Here is a 22,370-nt window from a genome sequence, read left to right on the forward strand (position 1 = left end):
AAAATTTGAATATTTGGACGATTTTTTCCCCCGTACGTGAATTTTTCGGGAATGAATAAATAAAGCGGAAATAACCCAAGTGGATTTGGTTGGAGTATATTTTAGAAAACAATGAGATAAATTCAGATTTTGATAAATAACCCCCATAAACTCGACGCATCGGTCTGTTTTGACAGATATGCTAATACTTTTCTCACTGAAGGCATTTTTTTCTGGGAGTCAGAAAAATGTTGATGAGAAAAGGGGAAAAAAATTAAACTGCTAAGAAATCTTTCTGGATTCCCGCCCAGTTCCATCTTCCATAAATCTGGCCCAAAGTATTTAAAATGGCAATTTCAAAAGAATAACTATTTATGACACTGATTTATTAAACCACAGTCTGAAAGACCTTTTGATAGAATGAAAAATTCCCATTTAAAATGCTATGGCATGAAAGTATTTTATTTTCAACTGCGAGTTGCCCTGCACTTCATAGCTATCCAATTATTTTGCATAAATAATCATACTACTTAGTACACCCTAACCACTTAAAGGGATACTGTCATGGGGGAAAAAATTTTTTTTTCAAAATGATAATAGTTAATAGTGCTGCACTGAAATCCATTTCTCAAAAGAGCAAACAGATTTTTTTTTATTCAATTGTGAAATCTGACATGGGGCTAGACATATCGTCAATTTCCCAGCTGCCCCTGGTCATGTGACTTGTGCTCTGAGAAACTTCAATCACTCTTTACTGCAAGTGATATCACCCCCTCCCTTTTTCCCCCCAGCAGCCAAACAAAAGAACAAAGGGAAGGTAACCAGATAGCAGCTCCCTAACACAAGATAACAGCTGCCTGGTAGATCTAAGAACAGCACTCAATAGTAAAAACCCATGTCCCACTGAGACACATTCAGTTACATTGAGAAGGAAAAACAGCAGCCTGCCAGAAAGCATTTCTCTCCTGAAGTGCAGGCACAAGTCACATGACCAGGGGCAGCTGGGAAATTGACAAAATGTCTAGCCCCATGTCAGATTTCAAAATTGAATATATAAAAAAAAACTGTTTGCTCTTTTGAGAAATGGATTTCAGTGGTGCAGAATTCTGCTGGAGTAGCACTAGTAACTGATGCGTTTTGAAAAAAACGTTTTCCGATGACAGGATCCCTTTAAGTACTTCAGAGAACAATGATTTGTCAGCCAGTTCTTACATGATCTAACCTGAATGCCATGTGCTTACAACTGCCAGTTATTACTAGACAGATGTACAGTGAATTATGACAGATTTTATACCTGTACAGAACAGATTAACATGGCAAACATGGAAGCGTAAAACCACCATCTTATAACTCGTGTAAAATATTTAGATTTTATCTTTCCACACAATACAAATGAAATTACACAATGTCTAACTGAACAAGCTTTTTTTATACGTAAAATTTTTTAACATGCCTAGACTGGAAACAGAAAGCAAGTCACAAGTACCTCAATATATATCTATATGTATATATATATATATTATAAATCCTCTGGGAGACAATAATAGAGACGACGTATCACTTTTAAAACAGTTCCAACAGGAATGACACTTCTCTGTTCTGGGAGAAGTCACCTGAAATTAAAATCTCTCTCTATAGAACTTGAACAGATCAATTGCTCTCATAGCTGAATCTGTCTAACATTTATACATACAATCTGAGATATTCATCTATCGATATATCTTCCTCTATTATATATATATATATTTACACACAGGGAAAAACTGGGGAAGTGGCACACAAAAATATTACTACAAATGGTGTCTTTTACGCATGATTCCAGCCCAGAAGTACAGCAGACTCACAAATCGGGTCATTAACCACAATGTATTCTATAGGTTACTAACCTTGTCCAACCTTCTCTCTGACAATATGGACTGCACATGCTCATTGTGCTCACTGGACATGCTCAAGTGTTGATCAGCATATCTGTTGCATGGTCAGTCGTGTTACCAGCAATGCCAGAGAAAGGCTCCTTTAGATACAGGAGACAATTTATAGGGATGTGTCTTTTCCCGTCAAAGAAATTAACTCAGGGGCTGGTACAGCAGCTCTATGCAGGTGGTACATCATTGTAAACCTAATCCATTAGTATGTTGAATTTTTTTTAAATGCAGACAGACCGAGTTGGCAGCTTATTGGCCCGTGTGTGGGGCCATTCGACGGACTTCCCCGATCGATATCTGCCCGGAAGTCTGGGCTGGTTAAAAAAATCCTGTCGGATCGCGGGTACATTTATGAGGTCCCACAATCCGACCACCTGTATCGGATGCATTTTGATGCGATCGTTGGGCCCTAGGGCCCACGATCGGATCAGCCCGATATCGCCCACCTCAATGTGTGCATATATCGGGGAGAGATCCGCTCGTAAGGCAACATCGCCAAACAAGTCAATCTCTACGTCTATGGCCACCTTTAGTTACCTAAACAGTTTAAGGGAGGCAAGTCCAGCGCAAGACTTAATGAATGTTTAAATAATAATATAACAAGAGGCCAAGATTAAGGGGCAAATTTATTAAGGGTCGAAGTGAAAATTGGAATTCAATTTTATAGGTCAAAACTCTTAAATTCGAATTATGAATTATCCAAACTTTATTCGAGTTTTAATTTGAATTTCGAGATTTATCATACTCTGGCCCTTTAAGAACTCGGATTTGAATATTCGCCACCTATAACCAGCCGAATTACTGTGTTTGTAGCCTTCCAGACATTCGAATCGAGTTTTCGGGTCGTTTAAATTTGTTCGAGTTTAAAAAATTAGATTTTATTAATAAATTTCGACTAGTCAAATTTCGAATTCATGGGCGTTTGAAATTTGGGGGAATTTGAAATTCGATCCTTGATAAATGTGCCTCTAAGTTTCAGATCTTCGTCTCAGACTCGCATACACTGGGGGGAGATAGTCTTTGGCGTTATTACAGAAAAATTTTCATATAATGGGGCTTTAAAGCTGGGAGGGCATCCTACACATAATAGGCTATTGGGACTAGGACAGGTGTTAAATCATACTGTATCTGGTGATATACAATTTCAAGGAAAAACAAAAAAGATAACTGTAAGAATAAAATCCTCTGATATTTGGCACACAAGGTGTCTTTTTTTTTTTTTTTGCATGTGATCCAGTTCTGGTTTGCAGCAGCAATAAATACTACACACTCCCTAGATTATTGAGCTTGCACTAGAGATTTGATTGGGGGATGGGTGCACTATACAGAAAGGCTGATGTTTATAAAGAGTGACATATATATGTTGGGTGCCTATGCAGCACAGTTGTAGTTCCCAGTAGCTACAGGGATATCCCATCCTTGTAGCAAGTCAAATGTTATGATAGCATACTTAACCTTTTGAGTTATTTCTGAATGGATCCAAGCCTAAAATAGTCTCAATTAGCTTTTTTCATGCAGAGTTGTTTAGCTTGGCCCATGTTATAAAAAATAAGATCACCAACCTCATCAGCTTTAGGGCAGAGACACACACTCAGATTCAGGGAGATTAATCACCCGGCAACAAATCTCCTCTTCTTCGAGGTGACTAATTTCCCCGAACTGCCTTCCCGCCGGCTAGAATGTAAATCGCCGGCGGGATGGCACTTGGAGTGCTTCGTTTTCCGAAGTCGCCCGAAGTTTCCTCAAGAGGCAATTTCGCGCAACGGAAAATGAAGCGCTTCACATTTACATTCTAGCTGGCGGGAAGGCAGTTTTGTTCCCTAGTTAGAATGCCTGTAGCGACCAATTAGACATTTCTGAATTCCAACAGAATTTGATAGATTAAGGGCAGAGACACACGGTCAGATTCAGGGAGATTAAGTGACCCGAAGAAGGGGAGATTTGTAGCCGGGCGACTAATCTCCCCGAATCTGACCGTGTGTCTCTGCCCTTAATCTGTCAAGTTCTGTTGGAATTTAGAAACGTCTAATTGGTCGCTACAGGCTTTCTAACTAGAGAACAAACCTGACACTTGTACTAGATTTAGGTCAACCATTTCATAGTATACGGATTTATAAAATGCATAAATACAATGTGAAAAGTTAAATGGATAAATCACATAAGAAAATACATGGGCAACGGACTGAAAATGTAATCTTATAGCCGAACTCACTATGGAGTACAACGTTTGACACTTCTATCAGTAAAATAGTTGAGAAGACCTTCTCCCTCAAATGCTTTTGGGATGGCAGCATACAATAAATGAAGAGCTTGCTGCAGAAGCATTAAGAAGTGGAATGGATCATTTCTTGATGCACACAAAAGGCTGGATTACCAGCACTGTATATTTTAACACCTGCATATAACCAAGATTCCTTTACAATAAATTGTCCTACCATGGCAAAGAATCCATGCTTTGGAAACAAAGGCTAAAAACTGACTACTACGAATTGTATAGACTTCTGAGCAATGAGCAGCAGGGCAGTAACAATATATGCAGAGTAAAGCCAGCATGTGATATTCTAACCAATTGGGGCTCTACATTCATTGTATGGCTAAAGGTCATCCGATCCAGAGAAAATATGCCATGTTCATCACGTATCACATTCAATAGTTATTTGGGGATTGAATTAGACTTCCCCTGGAAAAGAATACAATAAAACCATAAAAGGTGCATGACTTATTTGGCTCATCTGACACTCAAATGTAAAAAGAAAAAAAAAAAAAAAAAGCATTAATACATTGTTTGTCACTTTGGTTGATGTATGAAATCCCCTTGGATTACACAAGGAAATGATGATTTTCAGATGTAACGGACAGTGGTACCTAAAGTGCAACAAAGTCCTCCCCAGAAAAAGATTGTATACACTCAGCACAGGAGAGAAGCAATGCCTCAGTGCTTCAATATGAACCCTTCCAGTGGCAGGACCAATTACAGAGATGGTACAAGACTATAAAATAAAGACTGCTTCTCGAATAAACTTTACTGAAATCATTTCTTCCTCTCCTGAGTACAACGGGGACAAAACCTGAGGGGAAAGAAATAGTTGTTTGTTACAAGAAATGCAACAGGAACTGTACAAGCAAGTGACTAACATAAAAAAGCCAAACATCTTTGGAAGACACCCGAGGGAGGTGGATAGTCTACCCCACTGTGTCCAGGCAGAAACGTTATTTACCGCCTGTGTCAGTTAATATAATAATATAGCGCTGCAGAATGTACTGGCACATGTGTTAATAATATATGCAAGGAATATTAATATGTGTGTGTCACAGTATTGTTGCAGTTATGGGATATGCACATACTTGGGTCCATTTATTGCATCCCAAACCAGATGCTGCACAGTTGTGTGGCACTCCTTGACAACGTGAAAGCACCAAATTTGATGAAATTACTGCATCCATTAGAAAACCTACAGTGGATCAGTGTAAGTATTGCTTCAGTTCCCCCAAGACAGTGGGCTGTATCAGCGTTCACCATAAACATGCATCCAACAATCCAATAGATATTATTAAGGAGCAGTGCAATTTAACTGTGGAGATCTCTAATTTCCCACCATAAACCGGTGACATTGAAACTCTGAATTGTCATCCATGAACAAAGTCATAAGTTTTCCCTATTACAAACCAAATCTGAACTAGAGGTTTCATAATGTATTTGCCCAAATCTTCTGGAGCATCTAGTAAAGGGGTCCCGAACCTTTTTGGCCATGGGGCCGGCGTCCAATTCTGGAGCGCCGGCGTCAAATTCGGCAGCCCAGTTGAAGACTGTCCGCGGCCCAGGCGGTTGGGGACCCTGATCTAGTATTATATGAAAATCAAAAACTTTTGGATTCAGTGCATTCCTGTTAATACAATGAATACTCACCATTTCCCTTTAGGTTTAGTGGTCAGATCCACACAGGCAAAATGGAACCATTCGATTGGACACTGTGGACAAATAATTTAGGAATTAAATACACGTCACACGACTAAAAATAAATTTACTTTAGTTCCTAACATTTATGTTGATGTGTCCTACTGACATAATACCTCAGCACTTTCCACCCTCCCCCCAACTATAAATACATTAGGGTGCTGGATTCCAAGTCCCTTGCTCGTCTCAAGGCTGTGACATTCACTGAAGCATTGATAGGCTGAAACACCAATGTAACCACTGATTTTTAATGACTAATGTTATTACAGAGAATGTTACGGTGTTGCAGAGGAAAACACAAAAAACACTAATAGAATAAAGCTTGGGAAAGATAATCCTCTATTCACAGCAGGACAGAAGATCAAGTCAAATTGCTGAAAACTTACAATATCCTCTATTTTTAATTCTCCAGAACATACAGAAATTGCCTTTTGGATTTAATCTCTATTGTAGGCACACAATTAAAGGCATTGACATGAATGTGCCCATAGCATTTTCTGAACGTATGACTTACATCTGGATTGTCACAGCCAATCATTTCTCCATAGGACACCTGATGACAAAGGCAGTATGTAGGTTCATTAGGATCCACTGGCATATCCAAGACATCCGAAGGGGTCACAGACAAGACTGAATCAGCATACACAGGCCTGGAAGATACGAAGATATCAAAAGACCATAGAGTTAAGTACATTCCTCCTTTTTAACAGTTTTAGCGCTACCTATTTAGAAGTTCTTTGGTTAAAAATACATTAGATATTTGTTCTAAATTAAAATACAGGCCTTACCACTAAATAATATGTGTATATTCCCAAGCAGTCTCATACCCAGCAATGACATGAAATTAAACATTCAACCGGGGATATCTATTTGGAGAAATAAAGATTCCATGCAATATGGCCTGCACTCTAGGTCTCCACTGAGATAGGCTTATAGAATTATGCATTTAATGCTGTGGCATAAAAATCATTTGGACTGCAGGCAGTAGTGATGTGTGGGTTGACCTGAAACCGGTGGTGACCAGCGTGTTCACCACTGATTTTGTGGTTGAAATTTGTCCAACCATTACGAGTTAGGGTTGGGTGTGGGTCAGACTGAGGAAGTCCACTGCTCCCAAAGATCTTGGAAAGGTGGGCTGGTACGATACAGAGAGAGAAGACACTGGTATGAGTCGTGTGAGGGTTCTATAATGGACACATTTTGCAGGGTTTGTGAGTTGAGTTTTTCCCTGACCTGCACATCACTAGCAGGCAGGCATTCTGATCAGTGCAGAGGGACCTTCCACATTGGCAGCAACACCTTACACAACTCAATCAGCTTTAGATTAACTTTTACATTAATGTAGAAATTGATATTCTGAGAATTTATAATTGGTCTTAATTTTTTTAGGATTTACCCTAGCAGCAAGCCTAGCCTACCCTCAATGTACCATTTAGCCAGGTAGTGGTTAAAATGAGAGACTAAAACATTAGTATAAGAAGGGCTGAATAGAAAGATACGTAATAAATAATAATGCGGCAATAGTTCTTGCAAGCTGGAAATAGGGAAGAAAATGTTATAAACACACACACACACACATAAAATGGAACTGAAAAAATGCTAAGAATGGGACATTCTACAACAAATTATGTTAAATGAAAGGGTATAGTTTACATTTAGGTTTTCATCAGCCTTACTAATACACTTACACTGCTGTGCACTATCTTTGAAAAATCCATAAAATCCACAGCTATCACCACATCTTAAATGAGAACTAAAGCTTAACTAAATAAGTAGAGAAGATGTGTTATACATTATTATTTGAGCCTCTATACAGCCCTTTAGCAGTAGATCTGTGCCTCCAAATATGCCCCAGTAGCCCCCCATCTTCTTTTCTGCTGATTCACTACATATGCTCTGTGCTGCTGTCACTTACTGAGCTTAAAGGGGTGGTTCACCTTTAAGTTAACTTTTAGTATGTTATAGAATGGCCAATTCTATGCAAATTTTCAATTGGTCTTCGTTATTTATTTTTTATAGTTTTTTAATTATTCGCCTTTTTCTTCTGACTCTTTCCAGCTTTCAAATGTGGGCCAATGATCCCATCTAAAAGCAAAAGCTCTGCAAGGCTACAATTGTATTGTTATTGCTACTTTTTATTACTCTTTCTATTCAGGGCCCTTCCTAATTATGTTCCAGTTTCTTATTCAAATCAATGTATGGTTGTAAGTATAATTTGGACCCTAGCAACCAAATTGCTGAAACTGCAAACTGGAGAGCTGCTGAATAAAAAGCTAAATAACTCAAAAAACACAAATAATAACCTATTGCAAATTGTCTCAGAATATCACTGTCTACATCATGCTAAAAGTTAACGCAAAGGTGAACAACCCCTTTAAAGGACCAGTAACATCATTTTTTTTTATTAAAAAAATAAAAATTACAGCCTGTATATAATAGTCACGACCTAGTAGATATTGCATATTCACCATCCTTTTAGCTGAAAAGTCCCCAGTAAAAACTCCCCTCCATGGTCGGACCTGACTTTAGAAAAACGGCGATTTGGCGACCTGTCTTTACTCTGCGCAGTACGTGCGCGGCCCCGGCAGTACTCCTCCTCCAAGGACTTCCGGCAGGAACCCGGAAGTCAGAAGAGCAGCCGGCAAGTGCAGAAGTTCTCCATGTGAGAAGAGCAGCCGGCAAGTGCAGAAGTTCTCCGTGTGAGAAGAGCAGCCGGCAAGTGCAGAAGTTCTTCTTGCCGTGTATTTTTTTTTTTTTTTTTTTTTTTTTTTTTTTTTAAGACGAGTTGGTGAGGGGAGTGAACAGTAGCGCGAGAGCAGCGACGGTGAGAGGAACACGCTACGAAAGAAGACTGGTGAGAGAGGAACATGGAGGGGGGAGGAAAGTTGAAATCTGAGCAGTGAGAGGCACACAGGGGGGAGAAGGCTGCATTGACAGGGGACGCTAAGGAAAGGAGCCGGTAGTAAGAGGAACATGGAGAGGGAGGAAACTAAAAGGCAGCAGTGAGAGGAACACAGATGAGGGGGCGGAAACTTGAAAGCTGGGTGACGGAAAAGAGTGAGAGGAACACAGAGGGGGATGGCTGCAATAGAAAGGGGATGCAAGGAAAGGAGATGCAGTGTGAGAGGAACATGGAGGGGGAGGAAACAAGAAGGCTGGATGAGGGAACGGCAGTGAGAGGAACAGGGGGGAAGAATGCTGCACTGAAAGTGGACGCTCAGAAAAGAAAAGGCTGGGTGAGGGAATGTCTGTGAGAGGAACATGGAGGGGTAAAGCTACTTGAAAGGAGGCAAAGGCTGTGGTGACAGGAACACGGGGAAAGCTGCATGGACAGACTCCTAGGGAACATGCAGTGAGAGAGGAAGTGATGTCATGAAGACCCGGAAGAGGCACACAGCTATGCGCACGTAGAGGAGAAGAAGGAAGATGAAGCTAGAATATGGCGGAGACCCTTTGGACGCCGTGGGACAGCGTCGGTTTGATTTTTTTCGGCTGTCTTACTGAAACAGCAGGAAAGAGCAGCATATTGGGGGTAAGTAATGTATATTAATTATTTTTTTTGTGAATAAAAAATGATGTTACTGGTCCTTTAAGGACCAACATATAATATCTTTAATATAAATGTCACAATATAAGGCTGATTTGTAAGAAATCAACAACTGTATACACTGCATTCAAATTGGAACTATAAACTATAATGTGACACTCCTTATTGCTCTAGCTACTATATGAACTGATACAATTCCTTACCCCCCTTTCATTTTCTTTTTCTTTACAGTGTCCTCTTCAGACACTCTGCGTCCTCTTGAGCCTCGTTTTTCTTTTTGACCTCTATTCTCTGTTAAAAATTTTGAAAAAAAAAGAAAAAAAAAAAACAGTAACAAATCACACTTTATTACCAAGTATTAAATGTATATATGCACACTGGACATTAAGCCATCTGCTTTAGGAGTTAAGTGGTGTCTCGCCACTTCCTCAGAAGTCTCCAATTTGAATGTAATGTGAATTAGCATCCGGGGTACTATCTTGGGAATACAATACAACTTGATAACATTTCAGGCAGCACAATTACAGCCTGTATCAGAGAACAGTATAAACCTGTAACTCACTCTTTACTCCACGTCCTGATGGACTGTCAAACTCTGACCCTTCCAGTTTCTCTTTAAGATCAGCCTCAAAGCGAGCCAAATCAGCATCCAGCCTTCTTATATGTTTATCGACCTATGAGACAGATTTATTCAAAATGTATTATTATTATTATTATTAATAACATGTATTTATATAGCGCCAACATATTGCGTAGCACTGTAAAGTAAATGTGATTATGCAACTGAATCACATGAATTATATACATAGAACATATGGAGTTACACACATCACAATGAATACCGGTACAAAAAGGTGAGGAAGGCCCTATGCATAGGCATATACTCTAAAGGGAAGGGAGCAATACACAAGGTGTTGGAGTGGGCAAGATCGAATTAAGTGGGTGAGAAATGGGGTACTGTATGGGGTGTTACGTTTGGTAGTTAAGCAGAGTGAGGATAGGCTTCTCAAAAGAAGTGCGTTTTAAGAGATTTCTTGAAAGCAGAAAGGTTGGGAGAAAGTCGGACAGACCGTGGGAGAGAGTTCCAGAGGAGGGGTGCAGCCCTTGCAAAGTCTTGAATGTGAGCAAGTGAGGAGGTAATGAGAGAAGAGGTGAGTAGCAGGTCAGCAGAAGAGCGTAGTACGCGGTTGGGTGAGTATATAGAGGAGTTCAGAGATGTAGGGTGGGGCAGAGTTATTAAGTGCTTTGAATGTCAGGGTCATTAATTTGAATTTCATTCTGAAAGGTAACGGAAGCCAGTGCAGGGATTGACAGAATGGCGAGGCAGAGGAGGAGCGGTTGCTGAGGTGTATGAGCCTTGCAGCAGTGTTCATTATGGACTGGAGAGGTGACAGTCTCTGGAGGGGAAGGACAATTAAAAGAGAGTTACAGTAGTCTAGACGTGATATGATGAGAGAGTGAATAAGAATTTTGCCAGCATATTGGGTGATAAATGATCGTATTTTAGATATGTTCCTCTGGTGGAAGTGACATGATTTAATAAGTGGCTGGACATAAGGAGTGAAGGACAGGGCAAAATCTAGGATAACCCCAAGGCACCGGGCGTGGGGATGATAGTGCAATTGTTAGCTATGATGGATACATCCGGGATGTTACTGGTGTTAGTTGGAGGAAAGAGAACCATTTCAGTTTTAGAGAGGTTTAATTTAAGGAAGCGTTGCGACATCCAGGTAGAGATAGTGGACAGGCAGGAGGAGACGCTAGTTAGGAGTTCTGGGTTGAGATCAGGAGATGAGAGAAAGATCAAAGTATCATCAGTATAGAGGTGGTAGTGGAAACCATACGAGTTGATTAGTTTGCCGAGGGAGGAAGTATAGAGGGAGAATAGTAATGGTCCCAGGACAGAGCCTTGAGGAACCCCAACAGAAAGAGGTAGGGAAGAAGATGCTACTCCGTTGTAGGAGACACTGAAGGAACGATTGGTAATGTAAGAAGAGAACCAGGACAGGGCTGTGCACGAAGGCCAAGCGAATGGAGGGACTGGAGAGGAGCGGGTGATCTACAGTGTCAAATGCGGCTGAGAGATCAAGCAGTATTAGTAGTGAGAAATGATTGTTGGCTTTAGCGGTTAAAAGGTCATTAGTTAGTCGAGTCAGGGCAGTTTCCGCGGAGTGTTGTGGCTTAAACCAGATTGTAGGGGGTCCAGCAGGTTATTGTCGAGAGGAATGAGGTTAGTCGGTTGTAGACTAGGTGCTCAAGCAGTTTAGAGATGAAAGGTAGCAGAGAGATAGGTTGGAGGTTGTCAAGATTGGAGGGATCAAGAGATAGTTTTTTCAGAATGGGGGTGACAAGAGCATGTTTTAGTTGAGAAGGAAACAGTCCAGTTGAGAGCGAAAGATTAAATAGGTGAGTTAAGGCTTTGATTAGACAAGGATTGGTATTGCGGAGAAGTTTTGAGGGAATTGGATCAAGTGGGCAGGTGGTAAGGTGAGAAGAGGCCAGAAGCTTTGAGACTTCCTCATCAGTGACAGGGGTGAAGGAGCACAGGAGAGACTGGGGAGTGTGGAGGGAGGGGGTGGAAGTCTAGGGGGGGTTGAGTAGTGTAATGTCCCTTCTGATAGTATCAATTTTGTTTTTGAAGTGCTCAGCAATATCTTGAGCAGAGACAGATGTGCATGGAGGGGGTGGTGAAGGGGAAAGGAGAGTGTTAAAGGTGGAGAAAAGGTGTGCTGTTTTTTTAGAGAGGGAGTTAATGAGTGAAGTAAAGTATGTTTGTTTGACTTGGAAGAGGCTGCTGTTATAGGAGCGCAGGGCAGATTTGTTGCTCCAAAAGTCTGATTCTGAACGGGATTTACACCAGCGATGCTCAAGTGCATGTGAATGTCTTTGGAGCGCTTTTGTATGAGCAGTATGCCAAGGTTGAAGTGGTTTGGGTCTAGAATGTTTAGTTTTTATAGGAGCAAGCTCATTTAGGGCAGTGGTGAGAGTACTATAGTAGACAGAGGTAGCCACATTAGGACAAGAGATGGCTGAGATATTAGAGTGAAGAGAGTCAAAGGAAGAAGAGAGATGTGACACGTCTACAACTTGCAAGTCACGGTAAATACATGTTTGGGGAATAGCAGGGGGTGAGGAGGGAGTTAGTGAGAGTTGAAATGTGAGCATATTGTGATCAGAGAGGGGAAATGGTGAGTTAGTAAAATTGGTGGTTGAAAAGAGTCTGGTAAATATGAGATCCAGAGCATTACCATTGGAGTGAGAGGGGGAGTCTGAGCACAAAGATAAGCCTAGGGAGGAGGTTAGTGAAGTTTAGTGACAGAAGAGTTGTTAATGTTGTTAACGGGTATATTAAAGTCACCTAATATGATGGATGGGATGTTAGATGAAAGAAAGTAAGGAAGCCAGGCAGCAAAGTTGTCCAGAAATTGTGCAGTTGGTCCCGGTGGTCGATATATAACAGCAATGCAGAGTGAAACAGGAGAAAAGAGCCTAATGCAGTGAGCCTCAAATGAGGAGAATGATAAAGAGGGAACAGGTGGAAGAACATTAAAAGTACAGCGGGGAGAGAGAAGCAAACCTACCCCACCTCCAGGTCTGGGAGTATGAGTAAGGTGTAGGCCCCCATAGGACAGGGCAGCAGGTGAGGCAGTGTCGGAAGGAGAAAGCCAGGTTTCAGTAAGTGCGCGTAGGTTAAAGGAATTTGCAATGAAATGGTCGTGTATAGCTGTGAGTTTGTTGCAAACAGATCTGGCATTCCAAAGAGCACAGGAAAGATTAACTGGGTTTTTGGGTATAGGAGTAAGAGTTCTGTACTGTTGGAATTTGCACCAAAGAGTAAGGGCCAGGGTTTGGGGAAATGTCCCCAGCTGCCAGCAATAGAAAGGAAAGATAGACTAAGTGAGAGCGGGATTTGTAAATTCTTAGTTTGTATGAAAAAGAGGAGTTTTGTGGAATAGCTAAACAGAGTACTTTATAAACTTCATGTGTGGAGAGGGAAGGAGAGGAGAGTAGAGAGACTGAGATTTGTATAGAACTGGGATTTGATGGGGAGGTAGTGAAAAATGTTTTATGAAGTATGAGAGTGAAAGGAGGAGAAATGCAGGATAAAGCATGTTTGGAGTAAGAAGTTACAAACTGGCAGGTACAAACAAATCTGTGTTCTTCTTATCCCAGCTGGTTCAAAGTTGATAGAATATAGTCAGGTTACTTTTGCCTTGCCAATGCCTTCTCCAATTGCCTTGTATAACTGCCATTTCTAATTGACTTCTGCGCATACTATTGAAGAAAAGCTGAATAGCTTTTTGCCAAGTGGCTACATATAAAATGGATACAAGTATGCTTTAAATTGTATACAAATTGCTGTTACTTTGTTGCTACTATGTCAATAGATGGCACTGTTTTTACTTGTTTAAAAGGAAATCTTTGTGACCAGGTGTGTTAGCTTGATAAAGAGCCAGAGATGGCTTGAAACGTTGCTACTATTGGTCTGTGCCATGTTTGAATAAAGGCCTTTTATTACATTAAGAAGGTGCTGTTCTTGTCTACATTGTAACTGCCATTTCTAAGCACTTGTGAAATGTTAGCACTAGTGCCATCCCCTATACTGGGTCTGAATTTACACGTAGCTGATTGGGAAAACCAGAGCCTAATTAATCAATTAAACAGCTAGCAAAGGGCAGAGTTTTACAGACACCAGAACCAGGTTTGGGGCTATAAAAATATCTCTTGTTCACTGAGGAGTGGACACAGATGTGTGCTTGAGATATTTATCAAAGAACTAAAGCAGATTAGGCCTAACAGATAGAAGTAGGGATATAAGCAGAATTACCAGAATAAAGAAAGAGTTGCAATAGATATGTAGCAGTATATGGATAAAAATAAATAACAAATAAAAACATTTCTACTTTCTGCACACAGAAATGGGGTTCGTGCATACTGTATATTTTGGTTTAATAATATCGAATGTGATTGCCATCTCACATCACGTTATTTAGCGGCTTACCATTTCATAGGTCTGCATGGCCAGCTGCACTTTGTCATCACTGAACTCTTTACATTTGCTATATGCAGACTGAATTTTTTGAAGGTGCTGTACTCTCTGCTCTGGGGTGTAGTCCCGGACCTTAGAAATATATTCACTTGCTAAAGCATCAATCTCTTTCTTCTTATCTATTCCAAAGAAACAAAAAAGTTTAGAGATATATTGATAGAGTAACTTAAGCCTCCCGAAAACTTTGGCCTACTGCATTGTTTCAATATGCAGTTACTATAAGATGAGCCTGGTGCAAGTAGTGTTTTACACCACCCCCACCATCTTCAAAATAGTGTTGTTAGACTATAAAGTGTTTGCATGAAAACAATGTGTGATATTATATAGTAGCATATAGTGCACACAGAGTCATATCTGGTGGTGTGTTTTTTGGCCAAAATCTGTGGGTTTGGATGCTTAAGTATATGGCTCAATTTGCCACAAAGCTTTGTGACAAGTTTCACATAGCAAAGAGCAGGATCAACGTTGATCTAAAAGGGTCATGTACATCTACTAAGCTATGTTTAATAGTAATCTTTGTCTAATTACGCATGTGTAAACATAAAGTTATCTCTGCCAGCACTGTTATGACAGTAAAGAAATGGGCAATACCTGCCACACAGACTATCACTGATTTAAACGTCCAACACCTGTCACCATTGTACCTGGGTATTCTGACCTAAAATTGCTTTGTGCCCATTTTTTTTTTTTTTTTAAAGATAAATTTTAATGTTTTAACCACAAAATAAAACAACCCAAAACAGAAAATAATGTACGTTTTACAGTTGTGATTGATATAATAGTTACAGTTTGTGTTGGTGCAGATACAGCGTCACGTCAATAGCGTTTGTTAATAACAGTTGTTAGTGCATGTGTGGAGATGAGGCTATAAAGCAAATAAATGTAGGTTATAGGTGTTCCAGTGAGTCCTGGGTCTGCCCACCAGCCACCCCCGCCCCCCACCCACACCACACACTTTGTTGAATTTTTCTGGTGCCCCTCTGGTTTCATATGTTAATTTAATTAATGGAAGAGCTCCATCTATCAGCCATCTCCAGAAGGCTATGGTAGTAGGGGTATTCCCCATCCAGTGCATAATCACGGTTTTTTTTTTTTGGTTTTTTTTGCGTAGAACATAAGGGAGTGTAAGAGTTCTAGCAGCGTTGGTTGGCTTTGTGTCCATTTTTAGGTAAATATCTGCCTGTAACTGTGGTGACAGGTGTTTGCCATAAAACTCATACAAGGGGGATATCCAGAATCTTTCTAGTAGAGAAACACATAGTGTGCCATTAGTTTATGAGTTAATAGGATTCAGTGTTTATAAGAGCAGTGACACACACACACCCATCAGAGTCCTGCAGCGGGTTGGGCACCCGCAGATTACCTGCAAAACCCTACGGGTTGCGGATAGAAGTTCCCGGTGCAGGTATAGACGCGGGTCGTCGGTTCTGCAGGTTCGGCCCGCAGGTCTTCTCAATAGCGATTCTTACTCTTTTTTTCTGATCACGCCTACTTCCGATTTACAATGACAGCACTTCCTGTTTTACTCTTTTGACAGCACTTCCTGTTTTACTTTTTTTCCTGATCATGCCTACTCTAGCTGGCATAGCTACACCAACGGATAAAACATGGTGTGTGACACTGCCCTAATGCACTTCAGATGATAAAGATATTAAATAATACAAAGTAAGAGTGCACAGACAATTTTTCAAACAGAAACTTCAGTCCTCATATGTCCACTGGTGATTGGCTAACCCAAGACATTACAGATTTTGCTATTCTGGCCAATCATCAATGACCAAACTCTAAAAGCAGGTGGTTATTCACCATTGGCTATATTGCCTCTAAAACAAACGATTGAGCTAGTCAACATTTTCTGCAAATTCGGACTGATAAAGTTAATCTGCAAAATGAAAACGGGACCAAACCATGACCAGGCTCAGTAGATGTCCTATGTGACTAGTTAAAACCAACAGCAAGGACAGGAAGTAGTGGCAAGTGATTTGATTAGTTGGTCACTGCAGTTTGGCATTTGGGTGTACAGCCAAAACGTACAGGTATTTGCATGACCATTCCATGGGACAACTAGTTAGATATTAGGATATTCAAATACAGTCGTACATTGTAGGGATAGGTATAAATCAATTGTCCAATTTTTGCAGATCTCAGTCACAGTATATGCCGTACAGTTTTGGTCTCCATCACTCAAACAGGACATTATTGTATTAGAGAGAGTACAGAGAAGGGCAACTAAGCTGGTAAAAGGTATAGAAAATCTTCGCTATGAGGAAAGACTGGCCAAATTGGGGATGTTCACGCTGGAGAAGAGGCGCTTAAGGGGTGATGTGATAACTATGTATAAATATATAAGGGGATCATATAATAATCTCTCTAATGCTTTATTTACCAGTAGGTCTTTCCAGCTGACACAAGGTCACCCATTCTGATTAGAAGAAAAGAATTTCCACCTAAATATTCGGAAGGGGTTTTTTACAGTAAGAGCTGTGAAGATGTGGAATTCTCTCCCTGAATCAGTGGTACAGGCTGATACATTAGATACTGTAGCTTTAAGAAGGGGTTGGATGGCTTTTTAGCAAGTGAGGGAATACAGGGTTATGGGAGATAGCTCATAGTACAAGTTGATCTAGTCCGATTGCCATTTTGGAGTCAGGAAGGAATTTTTTGAGGTTGAGCTTGATGGAGTTGTGTCTTTTTTCAACCTAACTTACTATGTTACTATGTAGTAGCATCACAGGCTTAATTGTGCTGCAAGAGAAACTGACCTTCTGTCCGCTGATCAAGGTCACTCATGAGTTGGAAGTTTCTCTGAAGCTCACATGGCAAGTTTTCAATACCTAGAATCAAAAATAAAAATGGTTATTGCCTGTACAAAATTACTTGATTTTATGCAAAAAAAAATGTCATTAGCAAGTAGGAAGTAGAAAAATCTCATCTCTTCTTAAAACACTTGGAGCTTTTTAAAACTCCCATAAACCCGAAATTCGTAATGTATCAATAAAATTGAATTATTCAAAGCCGGGTGAATAGAATCGACCAGAAAGCTTGAATCTAATTCGATTCGAATTTTAAAAAAAACTCGGTTGTCAGGAAGGCTGCAATCAACTCCAAATTGAGCCCTGGACTAGTGATGTGTGGGCGGGCTGGCCGATACCCGCGGGTCAGGCAGGTTTGTGCCGACCTCTTCTTTGCGGGTAGCGGGCAGGTGCAGGTTGAGCTCTTATCCTGCTCTCCCCGCCCGCCACTGTCAAATGCCGGCTTCTGGGTTCTTCTTTTATAGATGCTGCACCTGCTCACACCACCCCTTTTGTGACGTCATCAGCGGGGTCAGTCTATAAAAGGAACCTGAAATCCCAACCCACACATCAATACCCTGGATGTCTCCCATTGACAAACAGCAATTCGGAAAGGTTTTAGGTGGTGAATAGTCAAATTCAAGTTCTTAAAGAGCCAGAGTATGATAAATCTCGAAAATCTAATTTAAGTTTTTTTAAAAAGCTCGAATCGAATTTTGACCATAAAAAAAAATTTGAATTTCCCATTCGACCCTTGATAAATCCGCCCCCCTAGTGGGTGGGACAGTGGCAGTCCAGAGTTTGTATTCAAGCTGGCCATTATTTGCAAGGAATTTGTCTGCAATGTTATCTCCAGGGTTTTTTGTTTTCCTTCTACATTCCAAAATCACAGGCATGTAAATTGAACCTTTGCAGAGGTGTAAGCAACTTTTATATTCCCCCTATATCTGCACTGATTTCTTCAGGCCGTTTTGGTTTCGTCCACAGGGCGGGGTGATGGAATTTGCTAAAATGAACTGTCCTCTGGGAAGGGTGGATGCGGGGTGAACTCGCGCTGGTTGAGGGTTGTGTCGGGTGGATGGGAATATAGACAGGACATCGGATCTCTCATTTAAACCTTCTTGTGTGAATCCGGGCAACTGTGCTAATCCCACGGGGAAAAGTGAGGTATAAGAGTTGCCAATACAGTTTGATGATACATCGGCAAGAGCAATAGAATATACTTTCTGCTATGTGGGAACATTGGGAGATCCCATATGAATTTGACCTATTGTGCTAATCCTGCAGGGAGGGGGAAAGAGCTATGAATGAATGGTTAATGCGGGTTGGTCACACATCCGCAAGAGCAACAAAGTACACTTTCCTCCAGTTGTAATATACTGGCGTACTCCTGCTTGTTAATAGTTCTCAATTAACCTCGTTTACTTGAGAGTATTCGCAAACTATGTGACTTGACGCAGTGACTATCTGAAATCCCCACACTCTAATATCCATCTGGGCAGATTATTATTTTTCATGAGAGGTTAGCAACGCACCGACTTTGATCAGTCATGTAAGGGCATTTAACCCTCTATCATCCGTCTACAAGCTACTGACCATAGAGTACGTATAGCTTTCCCTTCTAACGTACATTTTAACCTTTTTGGGGTTTTTTGGACATACTTTTATAAACTTTTGATAAAAGTTAAGTTTTATCTTGGAAACATTGGGTTGGTAGGAATCTCTGAATGATATACTGGGGTGGTGCAATACAATGGGTCATTTTTTTCCCTCTCCTTTGGTTTATAACATTTTATACAGGCAGGTTACCTGGCAACACTTACCTTGATGTGTTAGGGACCATAAACGGCAAGTCCCCTGACGCAAGAGCGGATATGAAAAAAAAAAACTCTGAAAACACTGCAGAAATGTATCACTTCTGATATATCTAAAACAATAGAACTGTGATATCATACATTCACAATGTATGAATTGGCACGTGTCTTTGTAAAAAATACACATACTCGGGGGTATTTTTATTAGAAAGCTGCCCAGGGGCTGTAATTAGTCAGTATAGCATAGATCAGAAAGCCATGCATTTTTTTTACAAAAACCCAGGGGGAAACCAAAAGCAATGTTTTTCACAGGGGGTTTACCTTACTAACTGCCATCCCCTAGATGGAAGGAACATTCTTCTTGCATTTTTTTAATTCCTGAGCTATAACTGACACACTTTGGTGATAGGGTGGAGAAGGCAACGCATCTCAACTAGTTTGTCTGGAATTTTTATTTTACCACCCCTAATTTAAAGACGGCCCCAGGCTCAGTAACAAGTAGGGGAAAGTTGTGCTCACCACTAATCTTTAAAACCATTAGGCGGGGGTGCAATGAGGCTGTGACCACAAAATACATATAGACAAATACAAGAGTCCTCTGCACTCAACCCATTATCAATATATTTAAGACAGAGACATTTTGGGCATACTGCTACTAAAAAATGCCTTACCCTTTAAACAAAACAGGGATTGTTTGTCCATATATTGCAATATATTTAAGCTGGCCAACTACGTCAAAGTCATCCCATATCTGGCCAGTCCTATGCTCAATTTTCATCTGATTCATTAAGAATTCTATTGCTTCATTATACATTTTACAAAGGGACTAGGTTTTACCTGCAACTTTCAAAGCAAGCCAAGTTTGGGAGTTTTGCTTTGAAAGCAGCTAGTAAGTTGCAGGTAAAACCTAGTCCCTTTGTAAAATGTATAATGAAGCAATAGAATTCTTAATGAATCAGATAAAATTGAGCATAGGACTGGCCAGATATGGGATGACTTTGACGTAGTTGGCCAGCTTAAATATATTGCAATATATGGACAAACAATCCCTGTTTTGTTTAAAGGGTAAGGCATTTTTCAGTAGCTGTATGCACAAAATGTCTCTGTCTTAAATATATTGATAATGGGTTGAGTGCAGAGGACTCTTGTATTTGTCAGTAACAAGTAGCTCAGTGCCCCCATTCCCGATTTCCATTTACACCTATCCTGCCTTCCCTAATGCCCCATAACAAAAAGTGAAATGCCATTGTATAAAAGTAAACGTGTATAAAGGGGAAGTAAAGTCTAAAATAGAATATATAGAAATGCTGTATTTTGTATACTAAACATAAACTTACTGCACCACAAACCTAATAAAACAAATGATTTATGTTTTCAAAGTTGGCCACAGGGGGTCACCATCTTATAACTTTGTTAAACATATTTGCAAGACCAAGACTGTGCACATGCTCGGTGTGGTCTGGGCTGCTTAGGGATGGCCATAAATTATCAAAACAGCACAAGTCAAATAATTAAAAAATAGAAAAAAATCCAAGGTTTCTGTTGTTCACTCCCTTAGCCGGATCAGATAATCTGTTCTCCTTCAGATAAGACAGTTGTTAAACTTGTGTAGATAAACCAGCGCTATAAGCTCAGGGCTTATAGCGCTGGTTTATCTACACAAGTTCAACTACAAGTCAAAAAATATCTGCCAGAAGCCGATGCAACACGACTGATTAATAATTAGAAAATGCAGAGTGCACTGGCTCCTGTGTTGTCATGTAATCTATTGTGGATTTTATAGTTTTTGTATTGTTTAATACAAACTTTCTCCAACTCTGCAGAACCAGTGGCTGCAGCAAAATAATCCTCCAAATAGAATCCCAGTTTATCTGTTTAAATCTGGCTCCATGATCTTTGTCCCTATAGCTGGAGTTGTAGCGGATAGAAAGGCAAAAATAAAATCCAATCTACACAGTCAATGACTGCTCTACAGGGAAACAAACAAAGCTGCTTGAGTTCTGCATGGCTCAGAAGTAAGGTGGGGGCTCCCCCTGCTGTTCATAAGTAAGATTGTTTCCCTGGAGAGCAGTTAGGGACCGTCTAAAAATTCCTATCTACAGCAGTAAATGAAGGGATAATTTCATTACATACAGTCAGGTTTCTTGTAAAAAACACACATTTTTTAATTGAAGTATACTCGAGATAGGTTTCTTTTTCATTAAAGAAAGTTATTTTTTTATTTTATTTTTTTACATGCCCGTTAAGCATGCCATTACGGTTATGCATAGTAGGTACTAATTTTTTTTTTTTCATTTTCAAAATGCAAATAAATAAAATTTGTTACCCCAGTGTTTTCCCTCGTCCTTTATTTAGGGTTGGCCGGTGTTTTACAGACCTGGCCGGTAAAAATGCTGGTCGATCCCAATGTTATTAATAGGGAAAAAAGATAAATATATAGGAGAAGGTGGCAAAACCTACTTTTATAAGGTATCAATCTGACCCCATTGGTTATACAAGTAATGGAGGAGATGAGACTTTTTCCTGCAAAACGACCTACTATCCTTTCATTGTTAAGGTGCTAGCAGGAAGCAATACACTTGCAAGTGCCCCTCGGTTGCCATGAATGGGAATTGCTTGGACCATGCACTTGTGGGTCACGTGATGCCATGAACCCAATGGCCTTAGCCAGCTGCAGGGCTCAGGTGATTAGCATCCAGGCAACGAGTTTGCCTATCCTTTAATATGAAATGACACGGGCGCCTTTACCACTGCCCTACGTAACGTAACACAAACATGTTATGTTTTACCTCCCCCCTGCCAGCTATGTGACTTGGTTGCTACCGTGAAAACCCTCCCGCAGCATAACCCGAAACATTTGTTGATTTCAACGATTGTCAATAAAGTTATATTTGCGTTATAAAAAAAACCTAGAAATACAAGGCGCGCACGTTCTCCAACAAGACGCCTAACTAGGGCCTGTACGTGCGCGTCCCCGAGCTCCTGACGCAGTTTTAATTTTGCGCTTGAGAACTTGTTATTGAGCTTCTTTCCTATCGTATTAACCGCACCACTCCTAACCCATTTCCCTCCCATCAGTCGGTACTCACTGTCTAGGTAGTGTTCTAGGTACATCGCCGTCGCCATGTTCCCGTACTGCGACCCTCTTCCTTCACCAGCAATGTCCCGCTCAACTGCTTGTTGGATTATTCATGAGCGGCGCGCTTCCGGCGTGGCGGGTTGGCTATGTACCACATTAATATTGATGACTCAGAGGTGCCCGCGCTAGGATTCTGGTAGCCGGAGCACTGTCTTAGGCCCGCCCACCG

General features: G+C 40.6%; 1 protein-coding gene across 1 annotated transcript; it reads right to left on the reverse strand.

Annotated features, from left to right (window-relative positions):
- Nucleotides 1–1,335: 1,335 nt before the first annotated feature.
- Nucleotides 1,336–22,339, reverse strand: ing5.S (inhibitor of growth family member 5 S homeolog). The gene is made up of 8 exons (XM_041564967.1): nucleotides 22,152–22,339; nucleotides 17,219–17,290; nucleotides 14,409–14,575; nucleotides 9,969–10,080; nucleotides 9,610–9,697; nucleotides 6,374–6,509; nucleotides 5,812–5,873; nucleotides 1,336–4,972 (listed from the first exon to the last, which is right to left on the reverse strand). Exons 1-8 carry the CDS (start codon nucleotides 22,186–22,188, stop codon nucleotides 4,936–4,938), a joined length of 711 nt encoding a protein of 236 aa, XP_041420901.1. The 5' UTR covers nucleotides 22,189–22,339; the 3' UTR covers nucleotides 1,336–4,935.
- Between the last annotated feature and the right edge of the window lie 31 nt (nucleotides 22,340–22,370).

This window comes from Xenopus laevis, chromosome 5S (genome assembly GCF_017654675.1).
Source record: "Xenopus laevis strain J_2021 chromosome 5S, Xenopus_laevis_v10.1, whole genome shotgun sequence".
Taxonomy (NCBI): domain Eukaryota; kingdom Metazoa; phylum Chordata; class Amphibia; order Anura; family Pipidae; genus Xenopus; species Xenopus laevis.